Raw genomic sequence first — 21,508 nt, forward strand, 5'->3', positions numbered from 1 at the left:
ATTACATGTACACTTTTTAAAGGCGTAAAACACTAAACAGATAAGAATTGTATTTATTTTTATTACAAAATTTGTGAAAAGTCACAATCTCATAAGTTACAATTTGTGTTGGTGTATATAAGTAAATTAATTTAATCTTTCAAACCCTAAAGATCGTTAAAAAAATACTAAAAATGTAAGTTAAATCTAAATTGATAAAATATGTACATTTATCTACAAAAAAAGGTTCTATAAAAGATTAAATGCATATCAGAAAATGGCTTTAAAATTTGCTAAAATGTTTATGGAAAATTTATGTAATCAATGTCATCATTCTTCAATCATGATTATTATACGATTATGCTACTCTGTGCGGGATTCAGATAACGATGTCCTCATCAAGTAGACTAGGTGTGTATGGGCACATAACGTCCATCACCTGACCCCATTGGAACTGAACAGTCTTCTCTTCCCAATCCAGTTTTGCGCGGTTGTTTATAAGTTTCAGCTGAAAAATGAAATGAATTTATTCATTTTACATGTGATAATTTTAAACCTGCCTCAATTTCTAGTTTTTTAAGTAATACGGAATATATATCGAGGGATTGTTCAATGTTTATGAGGTTGCGAAAAGCAAGAGCGAAAGCTACAAATTTGAGTTAAAATATTTTCATTATTTATCTAAAGAAATTTGTTTTGTTTTTATCTTGATTGAATTTTATTTTTATTTTTCATTGAAACTAATGAAACATTACACAACTGGCGCTGATTGATAGGGCATTTTATTACATGCTTTTCGGTGGTTTATAGAAATATATCAGTGATATAAAACTAGTAATTTCACTGTTTCAAACAGTGAAATTACCACTTTGATAAGTGCACAGTACTGGGTACCAACTTAATGACGTGACGTCGTAAATGACGTCACGTTGTATTATTATTTGGCGCGCTTTTCACTCAGTATTAGGTTTAATGTCTTTTTAAAACGTTTTTTTGCATGTAATAAAAAGAAAATTTGTTTAGTTTAGTGTAAGATCGAAATATATTTCACTTTGTGAACATCAAAAGTTCATATTTCACTCGTGGCTGCGCCACTCGTGAAATATACCTTTTGGTGCTCACTCGGTGAAATATATTCCGATCTTACACTGAACTAAACAAATATCCCCTATATAGTGGCGTTATGGATTTCTTTGTATGTTATGTATTTAGTTTTGCTGTATCTGTTATTGTTGAACATACTGAAGGGTAGAACAAATATTTGCGAATGACCCTTGACAGAAGACTCGTCAAAATACAGAATCTACCCATGCGACCATCAATCGTCTGACCATGGTCTGTATACTGATTGCTATTAAGTTAGTACACCTTTTGAACAATTCCTTCAAATGATGGTTTAGTCAAGGTTGTCCGTTATAGAAAGCGTGATATGAGTTATTAACGTAATTAACTTACCGCATTTAGAACAGGTGAACGTATAGTCTGCTTCCTTAAATCCTTCCAGTCTAATGTACTGAACCACCTGAAAAATGTGAAGTCCTGAGAATAACTTCAAGTTTTGTGGGGTTTTACGACAAAACCCTAGAGCTATTTTGATGTTAAAGATGCAAAGGGGGTCCGTGACCCGTGGGTAAGGTCATTGATTTCATACTACTTGTCTCACCGTTGTGAGTTCGAACCCGCCATGAGCTTTGGATTCTTTCATATCCAGCTAGCTTTACAGAACGCCGATGGGTTCTGCTTAGATGCAAGTTCGCACCAGAAATAATGCACGGACGGCCTCATGAGGGCTTCTAGCACCAGAAAAGCTGTATTATCGGCATAAAACCATTACAGTGTTGGTGGGTCGTAAAACCCAACCAAAAAGTTAAAGGTGCTGTTCAGAACAAATTGGGGAGAAATTAAAATTGCTGTGAGACAGTGTTTAGAATACGTTATAATGTTTCTGTCATGGCTTGCGTTTACAGCACATTTTACTTCGTTCTCTACTACTTTCATGTACAAATACAAAAAATCCACATTGATAAGAGTGTAATCGTCAAATTTGATATGACATTTGCTGAAAATGACTGCTTTTTATTACAGAAAACTTAAACAGTAAAAGTGTAACTGTAATAGTTAATAATCGGCTATCGACTTAACTTAGTTGCTTTTTGTATCATTGCCCCGAAAAAATCCACAAATCTATACTATCCCTATTGCAATTGTGGGTAATGAATTACAAGAAAACAAGTAGTAAAGAGACCTACTCTTCATAAAGGAGATTGCTCCTCTCTACGCCAATCCAGAATCGTTCCTTAGGGTTTTTCCTGAAAAGAAAAAGAATTGAGTTTGAACTGAAAATAAGCATATTCTGAAAGCTATATAACTGAAAATTTGTCGCCAGGTCAAGGCCTACCGGGGCATGGTTTTCATTAGTTACTATTAAAAGCCCTGTCCCGGAAAGCCTCGACCTTTGACCCCGTGACCTATTTTTTCTGTCAGGTAGAGCTTGTTAATGTGGATGCACCTGTGTAGTGTGGAGGCTGTAAGTGGGATGACTGAACTGTTAAAGTACATGTAGTGTGAAAAATAGACGGACAAACAAAATGCTTTCCCGATCGGGGAAATGGTAGGGTGGGGATTTAAAATGAATGAAATATTTTAGAACCATGCCTTACACAGACATTTAAGAATAAACTGTTTACCTCAGACAGGAATCAATGAAGAATTCTCCCGCGAAAGAGAAAAGTTCCGGATTGTAGATTGGTCTGCATCCTCTGTGAATATTCTGAACAGTTTGTTCTCTCGTTTCACCGTCAAATGGTGTCCTACATACAAAAGTCCAACAAAAATATTTATATATGAAGTATGTCGATGTAAAAATGATAATTCATTTCAGTATATATATCTGCCATGGTATTTCACGGTGCATTATCACTTAATTATTGTCATGGCTAAAACAACAACAACAACAAAAACATAATGAAAAACTAATAATGACACAAACGCTAAACAGCTATGCAGTATTTTTTCTATTGATTCAATAACTACAACACAAGATTTTCAGAAGTCGTACTTAACTGTTATCTGACTCAAGTTCAAGTTCTTTGTTGACATAACTCGTAGTGTTATTTAGGAGGAGATTTTAATTAGGTTGGTATATATATATATACAAGCGAAACTTTCAGGCCCTATAAGCTCAAACAGAACGACAGTGTATTTGCATCAAATTTCCAAAACAGAGATAATATACTAGTATGAAAGTTACCATCCAGTGATGATTTCATACGCCACACAACCGACACTGAAAATGTCTGCAGCAGTTCCACGGTTACCACGGTGATGTTCGGGTGCAGCATAGGCCGGGGTATAAGCTTCACTACCCTCAATATCACTCTGGTCCGACATCTTCACAAACCCGGTCTACATTAAAACACAAGTTGAAACTAATAATATGCTTTTTACGTCTTAAGACGTATTACATGTTATATACCTACTTGGTTTATCACAAGTTTCTTCTCTAACTGCATTATTATTTACCATCGTATTGCATATATTCTTTCTTCAGTAGCAAATCTTTTTATTAACATTTGTGTTCCATGAAATTAAGATCGTTTATAACATTTGCATGGTGGAAACCTTTGCATGTGTTAACGCTGTTAAGACAATAAAATACGTACCAGAACGGGATAACCAAGAGCATTGATTAAAACCTTGGATGGTTTGATGTTCCCATGTACAATGTTGCGCTGATGGAGATAGTCGACACCAAGAAGTACGCCAGCGCTGATAAACTGTGCGTGTAATTCCCCTATCACGTGTCGACTTTGGTCACGTGACAATATTTTTTGGAGGTCACCAAAGCTATGGAACATGCTCATGAACCAGAGTTTACCGTATGGGCCAGTCATACAGTCAGTAAATCTGAATTAGATGATCCAACAAAGTTACAACCATATGATTCATTTAAATTGAAATTATTTGCTATTCTTGAATAACAAAATCATTGGGTTATTTTCTTTACGTAGACAAAGGAGGAACAAAAATTGATATAAAATTGAATTGTGATAAACATACAAAATAGTAAGTTATAATCTATCTAGATATTTGACTTGAAGATGCTCAATTAAAAAAAAAATAACAACAACAAAAACATGCAGTATGTAACAGAACTAACATGGTATTCTTTTGTTCGTGATAAAATCTTTTAGCAAAGTAAAGGTTACAGAATTGTTTAAATACCCTAGAACAAAATAGCAAAGTAAAGGTTACAGAATTGTTTAAATACCCTAGAACAAAATAAGAATTGCTCATATGTGCCATGTCCAACGCACTGATTAGATCTGCTATTTCCGAATCAAACACAGTTAATACAACTTGCTTGTTCTTGAAAATTGCCTGGAAAAAAAAACATTATTATTAAAATATTCGTCACACACATTATTTTGCAGTTAAAAGAACTTTGTAACATGATACCGTAAGATGCTACTTCGATCTATCTTATATTTTCATACTCTTCTAATACAAGTTTATCCTTGTTCATTTGTGTCATACCCAGCTTAAAATTAATTAAATCAACTCATAACGTATAAATGTCAATGCTTGCAGTGTCACTTTGTAGTTTTTAAGAGGTTATTTTCATCATGATAAGATAATTATTTAATTGTATATTCATTTTGCACTACTAAACGAGGAAACTTAATACTATTTTAAATTGAAAACAATTACATGTGACAAAAGATGGACAAGTAAAAAAACTCGTATTAACGATAGTTAATAGTTATTCATAAAAGAGTTAAATAATACCGTGTATTTGGTACTAAATGTTCCTTTATGTAGAAGTTTCTGTAACTGCAAGCATTTCAGTCCTTCTGTTTTATATCGACTAAACATGGATCTAAGTTGTCCCGTCTCGATCTGTTTTTGGAATATTTCTATATCGGTTTTCGGTGTTTTCTGTTTGTTCCTTCTTTGCTTTTTCCTTACCAGTTTTTTTCTTTGTTTCTCTTTTTCTCGCCTATCCTCGACTAGTTTAGCGTCGGTCGCATCAATTGTAGATTTACTTCGACGGGAGATGCGGGCATCGTTACCTGTTGACGAAGTATTGGTGTGAGAGACGCTAGTTTGAACTATTTGCTTTTGTTTATTTGCGTCAGTGTCATTATTTTTCATTTGATTGTTGGCATTATCTCTGATTTGATATCTTATGTTACGTTTCTGATATTCCTTCGATTCGCCATACTCAATCACATCAGCTTTAACGATCTCGTTGTCACGACGTAATATGGAAATTGTTTTCTTGTCTCCAGGTAATTGCTTCATCATATTATCTTTTCTGCTAAGCCTTCCTACACTTTGTTTCCTCAGATCAGTGTCGGATGAACTTACATGTGAGGTGGACCTAGTAGTGCTTTTGAATTTGGATTTACTCAAGATTTCCCTTTTCGTTCTATCGTTGAAGCTTTTAGTAGCAGTCTTGTTGTCAATGCTAGTATCACTACCATTTTGACCGCAATTATCATTGCATTTATTTATTCTTTTCAGTGACTGAAGTTCTTTCTTCTCTATTTCCTTTTCCATCTTATGAGATCGTAGGTTGATATGCTTAGATTGAACGTTCTGCTCTTTAAAATGTACGTGTTTTGCTGTGCTGACATTTGTCGATTTCTTCGGTGTAGTAAAAATGTCTGTATCAGCATTCGCAACATTTACATCCTGCGTTATCTGGCTACTTTCTGACTCATTTGTAATGTATCTATGATTAACTTTTGTGTCACCTTGAAAATTACATGTGGCTGCAATAATAATTTGATTCTCTGTGGGTACATATGATTTGGATACAACTTCGATCTCCAAAGTATCTTCGCCCTTTTGAACAAATATAATGATTTCAATGTCAGCATCGTCGTCCCCAGTTTTAACAGGACTATCTGCTGTTTCATTGGCGTCGTCTTCCGGCAACTTTGCGCTCTCTTTAATCTTAATGTTATCTTCTTTTACACTTTTTCCATAATATTTGTTTGATATGTTGACATGTTGGTGGGCTTGCTTCTCATGTATGCCGTAGCTTGTAAATTCCTGTTCCATAAATAGTTTGTCGTGCTGCATGTGCTCCCTATGACAGTGGTCATACAAGTGCTGACCATTGTTTGAGATATTGTGGTCTTTCAAATTGCTACACAGGTAGTCATGAGTATTTTCATTTCTGGAAGTGAGAAGAAAATACTTTATAATTATTCTACAGTTGTTTGATAAAGGTTTTACAATACTGAATTTGATATTGCATTTCACTTCTTCATTTTGCCCTGACAATCTTCTAACCTTCTCCTTGACTAACCATTAATTGCAATTTCTTTTTATCTATATTGTTTTCGATTGGATAATAGTTTTGTGTATGTTCTTGTAATGGGTAAAAAATTCTTCATTATTAAGGCTCGCTTATTATTTTCCTTTGTCAAATGGTTACAATTCTAAAACGAACTCATCAGTATTTTCCCTCGCCCTTCGAACTTCATGTTTTGCATCTCAGATTTTTATTTAATTTAAATTGGTATCATGTTGACTTGTAATAAGTCGGACATTTTATAATAAGGCGGGATCTTATTTTTACAACTTAGTGACATGTAAGCTAGTTGATAACTTGCATGGATAAGGCATTGTATCATATTGTTTTCTTTGCTTTTCAATTTAGTGAATTTACTACGTGATACGTTTTTTTATTTTTATTTCAACAAAAACATAGTAAGGACTGCGAGTTACATGATCTTGTAAATAACGATCTGCTTATAAAAAGTTAAAACTGTAGATTACATGGATTGAGTTGGTCAGGATCATTACTCCTATTACCACAAATATATACAAAAAAAACGAATTTGGATAGTTCTACGTGTTTCCTTCATTTTAACCAGAACAACATCAACTATTTTTATAAAATGTAAATATAATAATATTCATGCCTCAATTCGTTTTCTGATTCAATATCACTGATAATGTTAAAATATAAAAAATCTTTTGTTGAATAGTCAAAAGGAACGTCCGTTTTCAACGGTGTTCACAAGGTGAAATATATTTCGATCTTACACTAAACTAAACAAACTTTCTTTTTATTATATGCGAAGAAACGTTTTACCTAATATTGTATGAAAAGCGCGCCAAATAATAATACAACGTGACGTCATTTACGACGTCATGTCATTAATTTGGTACCCAGTTCTGTGCACGCTGGTATTTCACTGAAACAACGTAAGGGGCTTAAATTCAAAACAGTGAAATTATCAAAGTGGTAATTTCACTGTTTCAAACAGTGAAATTACCAGTTTTATATCACTGATATATTTCTATAAACCACCGAAAAGCATGTAATAAATTTTTACTGTTACCCACAAACCCATGTGTTATTTATATAATGTCATTGATTGAAAGTAAGTTGACCGGAAAAAAAACATGGGGAAACAGGTGCGCCATCGGCCATGAAATAATGTTACTAGAAAATCATGACGAGCTCAGGAATGTCATTGGCTGCTATAGTAAACATGCACAAAGCTGTCTGTACATTTGATACAATTGATAGATACGATTTGTTGGTGAATCCTCATCAAGTTATATAAATTCATTGTTTAATTTTATTTTGAAATAGTTTTTACGGCAGTGTAAAATGTATAAAACGCTATATCTTATGAAATATTTTATAAAATCTATTAATAGTAAAATTTTGTCGTACGATATATCAATAGCAGAATGTCTCTATTATTTAACAAACATGAATATTGTTCGCAAAACGAATAAAATATTCCGAAACAAAAATATTATTCTGCTATTTTAAGTTGCATTTTTACCATTTATCAATGATTTCGTGCATGCGACATTCGCTGGTGTGGACCAATTCAAGCTTATTTCTTCCTTACATTTATTTTGGAATTATTCTTGTAAGAAATTAAACAAAACTTGTGTCCAATACTGACATCAGATATATAGTTCTCTACACTTTAAATGAAATCTTAAATACTTCTTTTTTCATAAGGCCTTACCAAGAAAAAAAAGAATTGTTATAATTAAACAACATCATCAATCTTTTGGTTTTATTATTAAATCTGTTAATGAATCTAGATCTATAATTATGACTATAATATTCTTTTTTATCACATTTCCAAAATAAGGACAATGTGCAGCCGAAAAAAAATTATTTTCATTGGCGCGCTTTAACTTTACAAATTTAGCGTGTGTTTGTGTATAACGCACATAGTGTCATGTCAAAATATATGCACGGAAAAGCAATCAAGTGTACAACTTAAGCTGGTGCTTTCCAGGGTCTGCTAAACTACAAGTCATCTAATGAATGTATCAAATTAATTTTGTGGAAGCACATTTCATTTTCAAATTTTATTAGCAAACTCAAAAGATTGAGATCAACTTGTCAAATTTTCATTTTTATTTTTTCTATTGTTTTTATTACTTGCGATTACCAAAATATGACCATATTATAAACACAAACATATAGACTATTGTCGATATCAGCGTGGAGTGAAACAGTTTACGCACTACTTCTTTAATAATCTGAAACACTTTCATCTTGATTTTAACTAATGTTACAGTTTATGTTATTTTAGACAAGTTTGCTAAAGTACCGCCCAGAAATAGGAAAACATTATAATTTTTATATGAAAAAGAAATTCGTATTTGCAATTTGAGATTCTAAAAGTGAAAATATGCACTAGAGCTATATATTTTAAAGTTTACAGTACATCTCCATTTTATGAAAGAAAAATATGATATGTAAACATATATATTGAAGTCAAAAACTGCTTTCTAACAATAATAAAGAATTCTGGAAAAAAATCCACAAACAACAGAAACAGAAATGTGTTAGATAATAAATTATACAGATAGATCTACATAAATTGCGGGTCTTGTAATATTTTACAGATTGGTAAGCATGATTTTAACCATTTAGTATTTACTTTTAAAATTAAGTTCTTTACTTAATAACAATGATTATAATATTTTCTTATTTGTTATAATCCTAAAATCAATTTTAACTTAAAAAATAAAGTTAAAGATTAGGTTACTTACGCCAGCGAAGCCATCTTTTAAAGTGTTAACGTTATATGTGTTTACTTCCGTTCAACGTCACAAGACGTTAACGTTTCCCGCCAAACTTTTGAATGACGCAAATATTTACCGCTAAAATTAACAAATATCACATTTATTGCTCTTTTGAGTTATTTATTCAAAAATAAATTGCTTAACAATGAAGAAAATACATCATGAACAGCAGACGGCAACGGCAGTAGCAGATTGTTCGCCTGGAAATCTTTCCCTGCCATTTACAGCAACACACGTGTTATTACCTGCAAATGGAGAGGTTTCACTTTAACGCTTTCTCATTCAACCATTCAAGTTAACTGTGATTACAATAAGGCAATTCTCTTCAATTAATCAAAGATGCTTCGGAGACATGTTTCGTATTTTTCCCCGATCTATCACCAAATTATGAACATCTTAATAATAATCAAACACCAATTTAATTTTATTTTGTACAAATATTTATGGTTGTAAAGAATTTTGTTATTTCTGTGATTCATATCGTTGCATATTTCAAATAGGACCAAGGAAAACTCGTTAATGCTTGCTTGTGTAAAATAAGAATACTGTTCTATCCCCTCTAAAATATTTGTTAGCAGTATATTATGTCACTGTATCTGAGGGAGAAAAACACTTAAGAAACAAACAATGACCTGATGGATAAGCCCCAGCTGTATTGCCGTCCTCGGAGTAAACAGAACAGCCAACCAGCGTCTCTCCACTTTGACAACTAACACTGGCTGTATCACCCTGGTGAACACCACCATTGCTCGACTTCCTCACGTGACATGATAAAGACGGTGCTGAACAGCATGCACCATATGTAAAGACATCTAAGAACAACATATTAAGAAAGATATTAACAAAACCACAGTGTAAGAATCTTATGTTTAACATTTTGTAACTATTTCGTTATTCTTTGATTCCAGGGATTCCACTTATGTTTTCTTGACATGACGGGACTGGAAATAATTTTCCGAGATTACTGCTCCATTTGATGCAGGTCTAGACCAATGATTGTGTGCAAAATTTCAGATCATTCGCTCACTCCCGTTTTTTTCCCCAGAAGAATATTCTAATTGTGAAAAAATGACCTAAAATTGGAAAAGTGTTGAACCCCATTTCGCTCAATTCGCGAAATAATAGCACATAAACACCACACAAACGATTTTCAATTTATTTCTGGGTAATTCTTAACTATCTTCCAATATCTTTCTGTTTTAAGCGTCCAAGCTGATTTATGTCAGAAATTCAAATTTTGTGTTTATAGGCTTTTGGACCTCTATTGAGTTCCTTTAAAACGGCATCTTAATTAAATAGTTTGATTGTCATAAGTTCAAATGGAAACGGAAACAAGTCTTAACTCACCGGAGATGCCATCGTTTTGAGCGACACATGATGATGGTGTTGGGTAAGCACCGTCCATACTGGCATAATATGTGTATGATGTACAACCTGCAACAGATGCCAAACACGCCATATCATTACTCAGCATAATATTATATTGAATGAATTGCATCTAATAATTTAAAGATAAAAGAATACAAATTTTTTAGACTAATTTTTAAAAAGGTACAAAAACCCACTACTTAAAAAATAAAAACTGCATATTTAATTTCGTTTTAAAGAAATTTTTACAAATAATTTGGGGAAGTTAGTGCACCAAGGCGAGGTTTTTTGCCGGAAAAAGCCCCCGTCTATCCTCCTTGCTAGTCCAGGGGTCCCCCATTGGTACCTGAAACCCTGTTTTACACAGAAACGAGCTTTCCCGTCAGCTATAAAACAATAAGAAGCTAAAACAGGACATTTATTTAAGAGCTCATACAAAAACAAAATCAAACAAATCAGATGATAGGACACTTTCCTTAATCATTTAGAAAAGCAATGGTTTCATGGCTTTTTCTATAAAAGAAAGCAAGCAGAATTTACACGGACATGCTAAATATAAAACAGTAGCAAAATTTAGGTATCCCAGTAATTCGCGCCAATACTCACGTGCAGCAGAACGATATCCATTTACTGCACGACAAACTGGACTTCCACTCTTCAGCCAAAAATATTCGCCATCCCTAAAACTTTGACCGTCCTGAAATGATGAGATACTTATTATTATAAGTATTTAAATAGGCTAAAATATGTTAGCAAATATCATCATTTCATCATATTGAAAGGTCATTCACAGAACAAAGACAATGAATGGCACAAATTTGTAGCATCAACTCAATTAAGTTTCATATTTACTTTAGTAATACTTGAACAGCCTGTCATAACTTCACCAGAACTGCACATGACATCAGTACTCTTGTCATCACCAACGGCGGAAAGACCCGAGTATCTTGTCGTGCAGGTCATGTGACTTGTTCCGGATTTCACTGATGCATGGCCTAACGTTTGTGTATGGTCGTGAGTCACGTGATGCACATGGCTGATAGGGGCGTAAGTCGGTCGATGTGTAGGTAAAGTAATTTCATCTGAATAAGAAACAAACAAACTCTTTTCTGAAAACAATGATGCCTGAAAAGCTAAAAACGTAATATGCATATGAATTGTTAAAAAAAGTATTTTTATTAAAAATTGTCACAGCAACCAATACTAACCAGTAGTGCCGTCCACGTGTAATGTGATTATTTTGTTTTGTTCACCCTTGTACAGCGTAAAATGGTCTCTTTGTATTGCTTTGCCACGGTAACGGATAATGACGTCATAATCCCCATAGTAACCACGGAAATTAAAATTTGAAGATTTTGAGGTTAGTGTTGTCTTTATGTTTGTACTCCATCTGTTCTTTACCAGATCAAGGTAACGTCTTCCTGCTGAATTTATCTACAAAGTTAGACGAAGAAACATTCAAAACTTCCACGAGGTTGATATTTGAATATTACAAATGTACACCGTATAATCGGCGCCATTGATGACAGATTGCTGTGATGACGGGAATCAAAAATAATTGGTTACTACAGGTAGGTTATATACAAGGTTAGTTTTTAAAAAAAGTTAGTAGCGACTCGCTTCGTAATTTTTTCCAGGGGTGTGTTTAAATGTAAAAATGACAGTTCTCTAAGACTATATGGCCTGTTGACCTTGACCAAAAAAATGTTAGATAGGTAGAATTCATAAAGATGTCTCTTTATACGAAGTTAAGTTGTAATATGTTATTTAGTATTGGAATGAGTGACAGACACAAGTCCTATACAGGAATATATTACTGAAGAACTCTCTTGGGTGTGGGCGAATTTAGATTCACGGGGCATGATTAACATTTGATTTGTACAAGTTCTCAAGCCAATTGTACATATCCAATATTAAAGCTGGAGGCATTGAAGTTTATATCAATAATTAAGACTTAAACATATTTCCCTAAGCATTTTAATAAAAATTATGTCCACTACTTTTTTGGTTTGTGAAACATTTTAAACAAATGGATATGATGTAGATACATGAACAAAATTTTAAAGTGGTCAACAAGGCAATACCACATGCCAAATATTTAAGGTTTAGGCATTAACAAGGTATAAAGGTGTGCGTATGTGTTTCTATATAAGACTTGTCCTTGACCTATGTGTAGAACAATATGAACAACTATGAAAGAGGACTCCTGTAGTGTGGTTAATGTGCAGTCTTTGGTTTCATAGATATCATTTAAAGAGAAACTAAATTACACAATAGGGACAACAGATGAATAGGGATCCCAATTCCTGTTTATGATCACCAGAGCACAACTTGCTCATAGTGAGCATAAACGGAAATTATATTGTAAGAGGGCTTTGTATAATGAGCATCTCCTGTACAAAGATTCAACGACAATAATCAACACAAATATAGTTTATTATCTAATACTATCCCGGATCCCAGGCGTCCCGGATCCCGGGAATTCCCCCACCCTAAATACCGGAAAGGATAAAATGACCGGAAAAGAAGAAAAAGAAGAAAAAGAAAAAAATGCACAGAACCAGATGTACACTTATGTTAATTAACCAAACGAAAACTTACTACAGAGAAAACAGGTGAAATCGCTAAATCAAAAGTAAGTGTTAATATTATTTATTGAAAAGAATTCATGAAAACAAACATGTTAATCATCATTATATCATTGCGCTCAGCAATACTTGCTGCTTTTTAAAAATGGCGTGAAAATTGAAGGTTTTTTTGACGCGATGTAAGATTAAATTTGATTGGCTAAATAATTTTGGATTCCAGCCCTAACAGATAAATTTTGTAGAAAGCTGGAAGCCAAGCTTCGATTAAATTTTTGGATGGATTCAGAGTTTTAGGTTGTTTCTCAGTAAAATCCTAACGTAATACCGGCTCGCCGTGGCGAGCCGGCATAAACTTGGTTGGTCCAATTAAAGACGATTTCATTGCTACATACTTACTGTCCATTGACTTGAAATACTGTCCGGTAATTTTTGACTCGTTTCCCCATTTCATAAAAAGTCCAAATAAGGCTCTTATAACTCTTAATTAAAAGTGAGAAACTCCTTATTAGCTTATTAATAACTCTTAAACTCTTAAATAAAAGTAACTTACGATAATTTAAAACATCTGTTATGTATAAAGGAACGATACATAAGAGGAATTAATATATAATGTAAGCCACTTTTATGGCGTGTCTGTCATCTTCTGCAGCCTAGAAAATACATTTTATCATACAACGGCAGCTTATTCTCTTTAAGCGGACTAGTTTGGACGCCTGTAATATTTTCAAAAAAGACACACTGACCCTAAATGATGATTGTTTATATTGTATAATACGAAATCTCTTCATTTATTTCAAACTGAACAATAAATAAATAAAGAAATATATAAATAAATAAATAAATAAATAAATAGATAAATAAATAAATAAATAAATAAATAAATAAATAAATAAATAAATAAATAAATAAATAAATTAAAAGAATAAAGCTGTTCTAAACCCGCTCAAAATATTGAATGAAATCAGGAAACGAGTCCAAAATTACTGTATAGTATCTCAAGTACATGGACAATAAGTCTACCCTTTATTAGCGCAAAAGAAAATATACAAACCAAGTTTATAACCTACCTGTAGTCATCATTACAGCAATCTGCCACCACTGGCACCGGTAATATGGTGTGAAATGTATCACCATGTCAATTTAAAAATCGTTCATAGAAGTATATAAAGCGGTCTTTGCCGAGTGACATTTATTAACATTTTTGCAGTAACTGTTGATGAATTTGAAAAAAAAAACATGTGGTCGCTATTAACCTCTGCTCTTAACTTTTTTAAAAGTTAATTTCATTTTGTTATCATTGCTATGTATTAACATTTTATCGCTATATATTTACATGGAAATAGTTTCCGTTAACGAGAGCCCCATCTAGAGAACCCATACTGTGATCCCAGAATCCCCATAGAATAATTCCTTCTATAGACGGGTAGCTGAAGAACATAGTTAGTGCTGTCTCAAACCAGTCTGCTCGAATATTCTCGTCCCCGTTTGCCAATGTTAGTTCTGTAACCCACATCGGTAATCCAGTAGTGGCTAGTTTATCTAAACGGTACTGTAATAAAATAAAGTATAAGGTTAGGTCTTGTTTATTATAGTGTCACCCCTACTGAAAGGGCAAGCCATTTCTGACTTATGAGACACCTTTTGCTTGCATGCCATGTATTTCCCGACTCCTACCACTATGCCAGGCGCCAGGCGGATAGAAACCGGTAACCAATCACTTTACGAAGCAGCCATTTCGGAACGAGTCCCACGAGGAACATTCATCCTTCAATTAACGCTCCTCGTGGGGCTCGTACCTTCGACAACCCGATGCGAAGGCAGACGCCTTAACCACTAGGTCAACGGTACCGGACATTAATGGATGCTATACATGTTTTTTATTTTAGTGTTATAGTAATAGTGTTATGTTAATCAATTCTTAAGTATTGTACAATATACTAAGGCCACCCTTTTTGCTTTAGTAAGTCATTTTCTGTGTCAAATCCTGACTATTTTCTATTGTTTGGAACTTTCATTGAGTACTAGCTTTTAGAATGTTAACGGAATTATCTAGTGATAAAGTTAATATTAAGGTCAAACCTTTATTATGGCAGGGTTTGGTTCTACATATGAAGCGAAATGTCCTTGTACTCCCAGACCATACAGACTACAGTTTGCTGACTTAAATGCATTGCCTTGATTTACATAATCCTGTAAGTTAAAACATATTCTTTATTGCATTTCAAATCGACTATTCCTTTCTTTATATCTGACTTTGCACTATATTAAAAGGTAAATCTTAGGTTTAAAATATAACTACTTTTCTCATATACACGTCATGCATGCAACGATGAAAAGTTACATTAGCCTTAACATCATATGTGATAAGCACATATAAATGATATAATTAGTCCTTTTTTAAGTAAAAGTAATAGATTGAAAGCAAATATGTAGCAAAAAGACAGATCTGTTTTAGATTTGCATATTCCTTAGTAAAAAAATGTATAAAACTATACTGAATAACGTTACAAAATGAACAAAAGTTGCAAAGTAATGTAACAATATGAAGGAAATGTTGATAAAGGTCAATTATTAACTTATAATTATGTAAATATTTACGTCAGTGACTGCCCCTCCCGCTACGACATTATAGTCATTAAGGAAGAGTTTTGGTTTCGGATCACGTGCATGTACGGCACGGAAGATTTCTTGAGTATATGTCGGATCACGTGTCATCTCCTCGTACAGCTGTCCATGTAATAACTCATTGTTTACATCCCAATGTTCAAGTCTAGAAATACACGTGAAATGCAAGTATCCACATTGTCGACTAAATTAGCTTCTACGCCTGTTATTCTTCTTGTGAAAAAATCGTTATAAAAATTATATATATTAATTTAAAGTTGTCTCTGAAACTTTGAAATATATCTATGAGAAATGAAAAATTAAGTTAATCTAACGTTTTAGGTCACTACCAATCTTAGATTTAAAATTTCTACTTTTCTCAATCAGAACAAAAACAATTCAACTTATGGCTAATCTAAGTAAGTTTCTGTATCTAAATATATTTGTAACACATTGACTCACTTGCCCATTGTAATGTTAGTCATGAATCTGACCCTTTCTTGTATTGTTGCTTTAAGTTGATCTCCTGTCAGGGATTGTACCCAGGTTGGTGTGTTACCTTTGATACCCCAGAACATATTGTGACCACGAACATGTAATCTATAATATACCAGATCTCGTACAATCATAAGTATCCATTTAAAGGCCATTTATGCCTCAGAAATGCTTTTATATCTCGCTTTTTTTATTTTAATGTGCTTTTATAGTTTCTAAAAAGTTACTCATTAGCCAATTACATGGACCTTTTTCATCTGTTGCTCTTTATCAATAAGTGCAGTTATATAGTGAATAAGTATTTTGTATGGAAGTCAAAATACCACTTTGTTAACATTTTGCTACTTTTATGACAAATTAGTTCACATTTAGCACTACTTTCTTCAGTTAACAAGCCTCTAACATTCTCTAAAACAATTATTTTAACATTATAGATTTCATATTTGCCATTTCTAAAGAATTAAAAATCTATTTGTTTCTGAGACATAATGTGCCTTTAATGTTTACTATTAAAAACAATAGGCAATTCTGTGACTGATGGTGATATACGTAGCAATGTCCGGTTTCCTATGACATCAAGTATCCGAATATGTAACTTTTATCGTTTTACTTGAAGTCTGAATTCATATTATAATGAGATTTCAATGTCGACTCGCTGTAAATTACAATGTGATTGATATAACGGTTTTATATGGGAGTATTTAAGATTGAAGCATACGTCTGGTATTTAAGATATTGAAAAGCTAATGCTAATGTTTTAATTTGAACTAAGGAAACCTGCATGAAAAATTATATTTTCTCAATATTGTATATTTATAATATTTACCCTTGTTTAAGTAACTCGTTGGTGATGTTTACAGATCTGTCGTAATTTGGGTGTGTCTGAGAATGATAAAAGGGAGGAATCAAATTTGTAAAAATGCCATTGATGGTATGTAAAATGGCAAAAATTGCAGTAATTTTGATACGAGAAGACAATTTCAATTTAAAATGAATACATGAATTTCTTAAAGAAGTTCTGTCAGTACTGCTTACATAAAATAACCCTGGTGAGACATTGCCGCCATACAGTTTTATAAATACTGATCGAGGTGCAATCTATATTTAAGCAGGAGATCATCTGCTGTACTTTGTTAAGCTTCAAATAGAATCTGCAGAAAATTGAATTCTTACCATCTTTATTCATAAGTAAGTGATTTATTTACCCGAGTTCCTTGGTTATATTTCCACTTGTAACTGCCTACTGTAGCCCAGTTAAAAAACTCGTAGAAAATATTTCGGTAGATCGGGTATTCTGGATTCAGGAGATAGTCGTCTGCTACAACAGATCCGAACCCAAACTCGTGATTTTTGAGTGAAATCTCGACCTGCACGTGATTTGGATCGAGATTATCATCTGTTGTTATGCTAAAATATTTGAAAATTTACTTTTCATGTGATTGGAATTTAAACTACATCCAAAAATAAACGTATATAAATCATTTTTTTCTTTTATCCTCTTTGGTCATTTACTTAAAATCAATTCACTCAATTCTACTTTTAATTAATATTTCTCTACCTTAATTACTGTCACTCCTGAAAAATTCAAACACTATCCTAACATGACATTATTTTCACAAACAAAAAGGTTTGTCCCGAAAATGACGTTTCTAAACTTCTAAAACAATAAAATATTAAAAAGCATGTATTTTTAATCTTTTTACTCGGTTTAAGGCATTTATTTACTCAATAAAGAAGTTTGTTTTCCTGATCTGTTCGATCCGCTGATATGCAGTGGTATTCCAATTTGGGTCGTCCGGTATTTCCTGCAAGGACACATCATCGACCAGAAAGTCAATGTGAGGATCTGGTCCTTGGATGTACAACCGCATTTTTGTCCAGGCTAAATAATATACGAATACATATTTCTCTTTATTGATCAGACCTGGGGTAATCACTAATCGTAATCATCGATTTTTAATTGATTACATGATTACAGTGTAATCATCATGTAATTGATTACCTTGCTCAAAATTGATTACATTAATTGTAATTAATCAATTACAGCTTAAATTCAGTCTGTAATTATGATTACAATTTGATTGATATTGATTACTTTCAGATTTTACATGAAACTATTGAAATTCAAATGATTTATTTCACATGTTACAGTTTAACCAAGGTAGTAAATTATCAAGTGAGACATTTTAAGACATCACTCACAATGAAGAAATAAGTTTTAATCCATACAGTTAACCAAATTCTAACTGAAAGATAGACATCATTGTTTGGCTGGTATTCTAACCAAAATGTCAAATCATTGGATTTATGATGTCTTTGAATTTCCTAAAGAAACATCTGGAAATGTGACAGCACAGTGCAAATTGTGCCCTAAGAAGATAAATGGAAACACTAAGTCACATTCAAATTCCATTACCCACATAAAGGTATGTTAAATTTTGTTTCACATATTTTGGTTAAACAATGTTTTAAAAAGTTTCAAACAATGTAGATAACTTCTTTACTTTGTATATTCTAGAGTTTATGTCAGATGCATATTACCATATTTTAATTATATGCAACAGTTATTTTGTAAGGTGATAGACAATGTGTCTTTTATAATGGATACTGTTGTACCATTGAAGTGTTTGTAAAAAAAACTGATAATTTCTTTGTATAGTCTATTGTCTCTTTGAATTCCCATATAAAAATTTATTGTTTTCACACCTGTTTTAACACCTGTATACAGTATACTATACAATTGACACTTTTAAAAATTTCTGTTGCAGAGAGTTCATTATGAAACCTACACCAAGAAGACTGAGGACCATCTCTGCATCATTGGCCCCTGTAGAGCGTTTGTTTAGTGTTGCGGGTAAAATTTTCCGTCCTGATAGATGCAGTCTGACTGATAGACGGTTTCATGAACTTATGATGCTAAAGTGCAATGCTAAAATATGATAAAGTGATGTGACAGTAACTAAAAGTGTGTTAAAATGATGACTGTTGATAAGCTGGAAATCCTTTGTGTATATAATGTATATAATGTATATAATAAATAGCATTAAGAAACTTTTGTTTATAGCTATACATGGAATGTAATCAATTATCAATCAATTACTTTCCCAAAGTAATTGTAATTTAATTGATTACAGAGGCAAGTCTGAGTAATCAATTGTAATCAATTACAATAAAATCTGAAAGTAATTGTAATTAAATCAATTACTGATCAATGTAATCATCCCCAGGTCTGTTATTGATGTTACAAGAATTACTTAAAACATAATCAGGTTTACATAATTTCGCCTTTCTATGGATACTCTAATAATTTAAGCGTCGTCTTAATCTATCATGGTTATACATGTAATTGTTTGATGGCGGATGTCAGAATTTATTATTTCTTTGACCAAAAATCTAGAATCAGAATTCTATGAGTTTCAAGTATCTTATTTTCGTCAACCGATGTCGTTATACATTTCAAGAAATTCTTACATTTTGTAGGTGTGATAAAATCTCCACCGAGTCTGAACCATCCATCCTGAACAGTTCCGAATGAATGCTGGGCGTAGTCCAGGTACTGATTGTCGCTAGCTAAATGTTCAGTTCAATTCTTTTATTTATTAAAAACACATTTTAGTATACATTGTAAAACAACAAGAACGTTGACATCAAACATATGCAATATTTTCAATTTAAACATTTTCAAATAATTATTACATAATACACTGAATGGCAAAATAAATGCAACAGTTAGTGAATCACATGTGTCGAAAATTATCAGTAAAAATAAATTTGTTTCATTAATCTTAAAACATCTGGTAAATTTAAAATTTCAGACCACGTATTTTTTAAAAAAAGGGGTTCTTTTAAAAAAAACCCTTTTTTTCACAGCTCGTGAAACAACTTTATTATAATATTGTTTTGAGAATTTTTGTTTTTTTCCTTAAAAAAGAAAAGCGTTCTGTTGAGCGGTTAAAAGCGTTTCAAACCCCTACCCCCCGGTTTTTTTCTATTTTAACCCAACTCACCCTTTTTTAAAGAATTTAAACCTTTTTAATTTGCCCTTTGAAATTTTTCTATCTCATTTTGTTTTTTACCACCCCGGGAAATATTTTTTTTATTGGGTTTTGGTAAATTTTCAAAATACAAAGAATACAAAATTAAAAAAAAATAGGATTGGTTTCCCCCCAAACCCCTGTTCCCTTTTCCCGCCATTTTATATAAAATATTTATTTTAAAAAGCCCCAAAAAACCGCCATAGAGGTTTTCAAATGCTTTTCATAAAAAGATTTTTAGCAACCCCCTTTTAAAAAATGAAGAAATTTAAAAAATACCACAAATTAAATTTGATAAAATTTTACTTTTGGGGAAAATAAACTATATCCCCAAAACCACATTTTTTGACCGTTGAATATTTTTAATATTTTTTCCTTTCTTTAAAATTTTTAAAAAAACAAAACCCTTTCCCATTTATGACCACTGGATGCCCGTTTAAATGGAAATGTTCCCGAACTTTGTGTTGTTAAATTTTTTGTTTGGGTGTAGGCTGATAGAGTAGGCTCATTCTTTTTAATTTACATCTTGGCCCATACCCCCTCCATTGGGGTTCCCTTTTTGTCACAAATTCATACATATTTTAAATAGTTTAAGCTAATCATTTTTTATTTTAAAAATTTTGATTATGAAAAAGAATATTTTAAAAAAGTTTTAACCTTCACAAAGAAGATTCCTGGATACAACTAATCAGTAATCCTGTCAGCGTCTAGAACGAGAAGGCCCTCGTACCTACAATCCTTTGCAAGAAAAAAAAAACCCGCATTTATCCTTAGGTCTACGCTCCCGTTCTTATATTTATATGAAGTTAAAGGACTATACTCTCAGGTAATTAATCAGATGAATTTGATTTTCATCATAAAACGCTCAAACTGAACTATTAAATGCGTTAAAGTACGTAAGTTCCTTAAACCAAAGAACACAGTTCGGATATATTTCGATAGTCAAGAGTACTAAAGATGAATGTTTATAAAACGGAATTCGCAATAAAAAAAGATTTATTTCGGCAATTTATTTTATCATGGAGTTGAAAACAATAACCTACCTGCCAGATAATTTCAGTTTGAGAACACCCCTGTATGGGCTTTTCGGAAACCCTTTCGACGGTGTTTTCCCCATGCATTCCCTACACCCTTCCCATATCCGGGGCTTCCCATTTAAATGTTCCCAAATATCCGGGTTTGCACATTTTAAACCCCCAAAACGAGTGTGAAACAAAAAAAATGCGTAAGGTAAAAATGTGCTTTTTATTTTCAATGTTTCAATTAGAGTCAAACAAGCTTGGGGTCGGGTTTGGGCTTAAATTTTCGTCCCGGGGGTTTTTGCCAAAAATTTTAACACAAAAAGATGAACCCTTA

At 32.7% G+C, this 21,508-nt stretch overlaps 2 protein-coding genes across 2 annotated transcripts; both read right to left on the bottom strand.

Moving 5' to 3' along the window:
- Positions 1-41: 41 nt before the first annotated feature.
- Positions 42-9,125, bottom strand: LOC132740318 (3-phosphoinositide-dependent protein kinase B-like). The gene is made up of 9 exons (XM_060728193.1): positions 9,031-9,125; positions 4,768-6,166; positions 4,250-4,359; positions 3,642-3,885; positions 3,230-3,384; positions 2,667-2,789; positions 2,229-2,288; positions 1,435-1,501; positions 42-487 (listed from the first exon to the last, which is right to left on the bottom strand). Exons 1-9 carry the CDS (start codon positions 9,042-9,044, stop codon positions 359-361), a joined length of 2,301 nt encoding a protein of 766 aa, XP_060584176.1. The 5' UTR covers positions 9,045-9,125; the 3' UTR covers positions 42-358.
- Positions 9,126-9,162: 37 nt separating this feature from the next.
- LOC132740313 (uncharacterized) lies at positions 9,163-21,269 on the bottom strand. Its single transcript, XM_060728189.1, has 16 exons — positions 21,196-21,269; positions 19,590-19,684; positions 17,844-18,000; positions 17,324-17,525; positions 16,945-17,000; positions 16,086-16,223; positions 15,618-15,789; positions 15,099-15,209; positions 14,353-14,568; positions 11,640-11,865; positions 11,284-11,513; positions 10,972-11,128; positions 10,778-10,817; positions 10,411-10,529; positions 9,696-9,875; positions 9,163-9,308 (listed from the first exon to the last, which is right to left on the bottom strand). Exons 1-16 carry the CDS (start codon positions 21,267-21,269, stop codon positions 9,223-9,225), a joined length of 2,259 nt encoding a protein of 752 aa, XP_060584172.1. The 3' UTR covers positions 9,163-9,222.
- Between the last annotated feature and the right edge of the window lie 239 nt (positions 21,270-21,508).

Source organism: Ruditapes philippinarum, unplaced genomic scaffold, assembly GCF_026571515.1.
Source record: "Ruditapes philippinarum isolate M1 unplaced genomic scaffold, ASM2657151v2 ctg3266_1_1_1_1, whole genome shotgun sequence".
Taxonomy (NCBI): domain Eukaryota; kingdom Metazoa; phylum Mollusca; class Bivalvia; order Venerida; family Veneridae; genus Ruditapes; species Ruditapes philippinarum.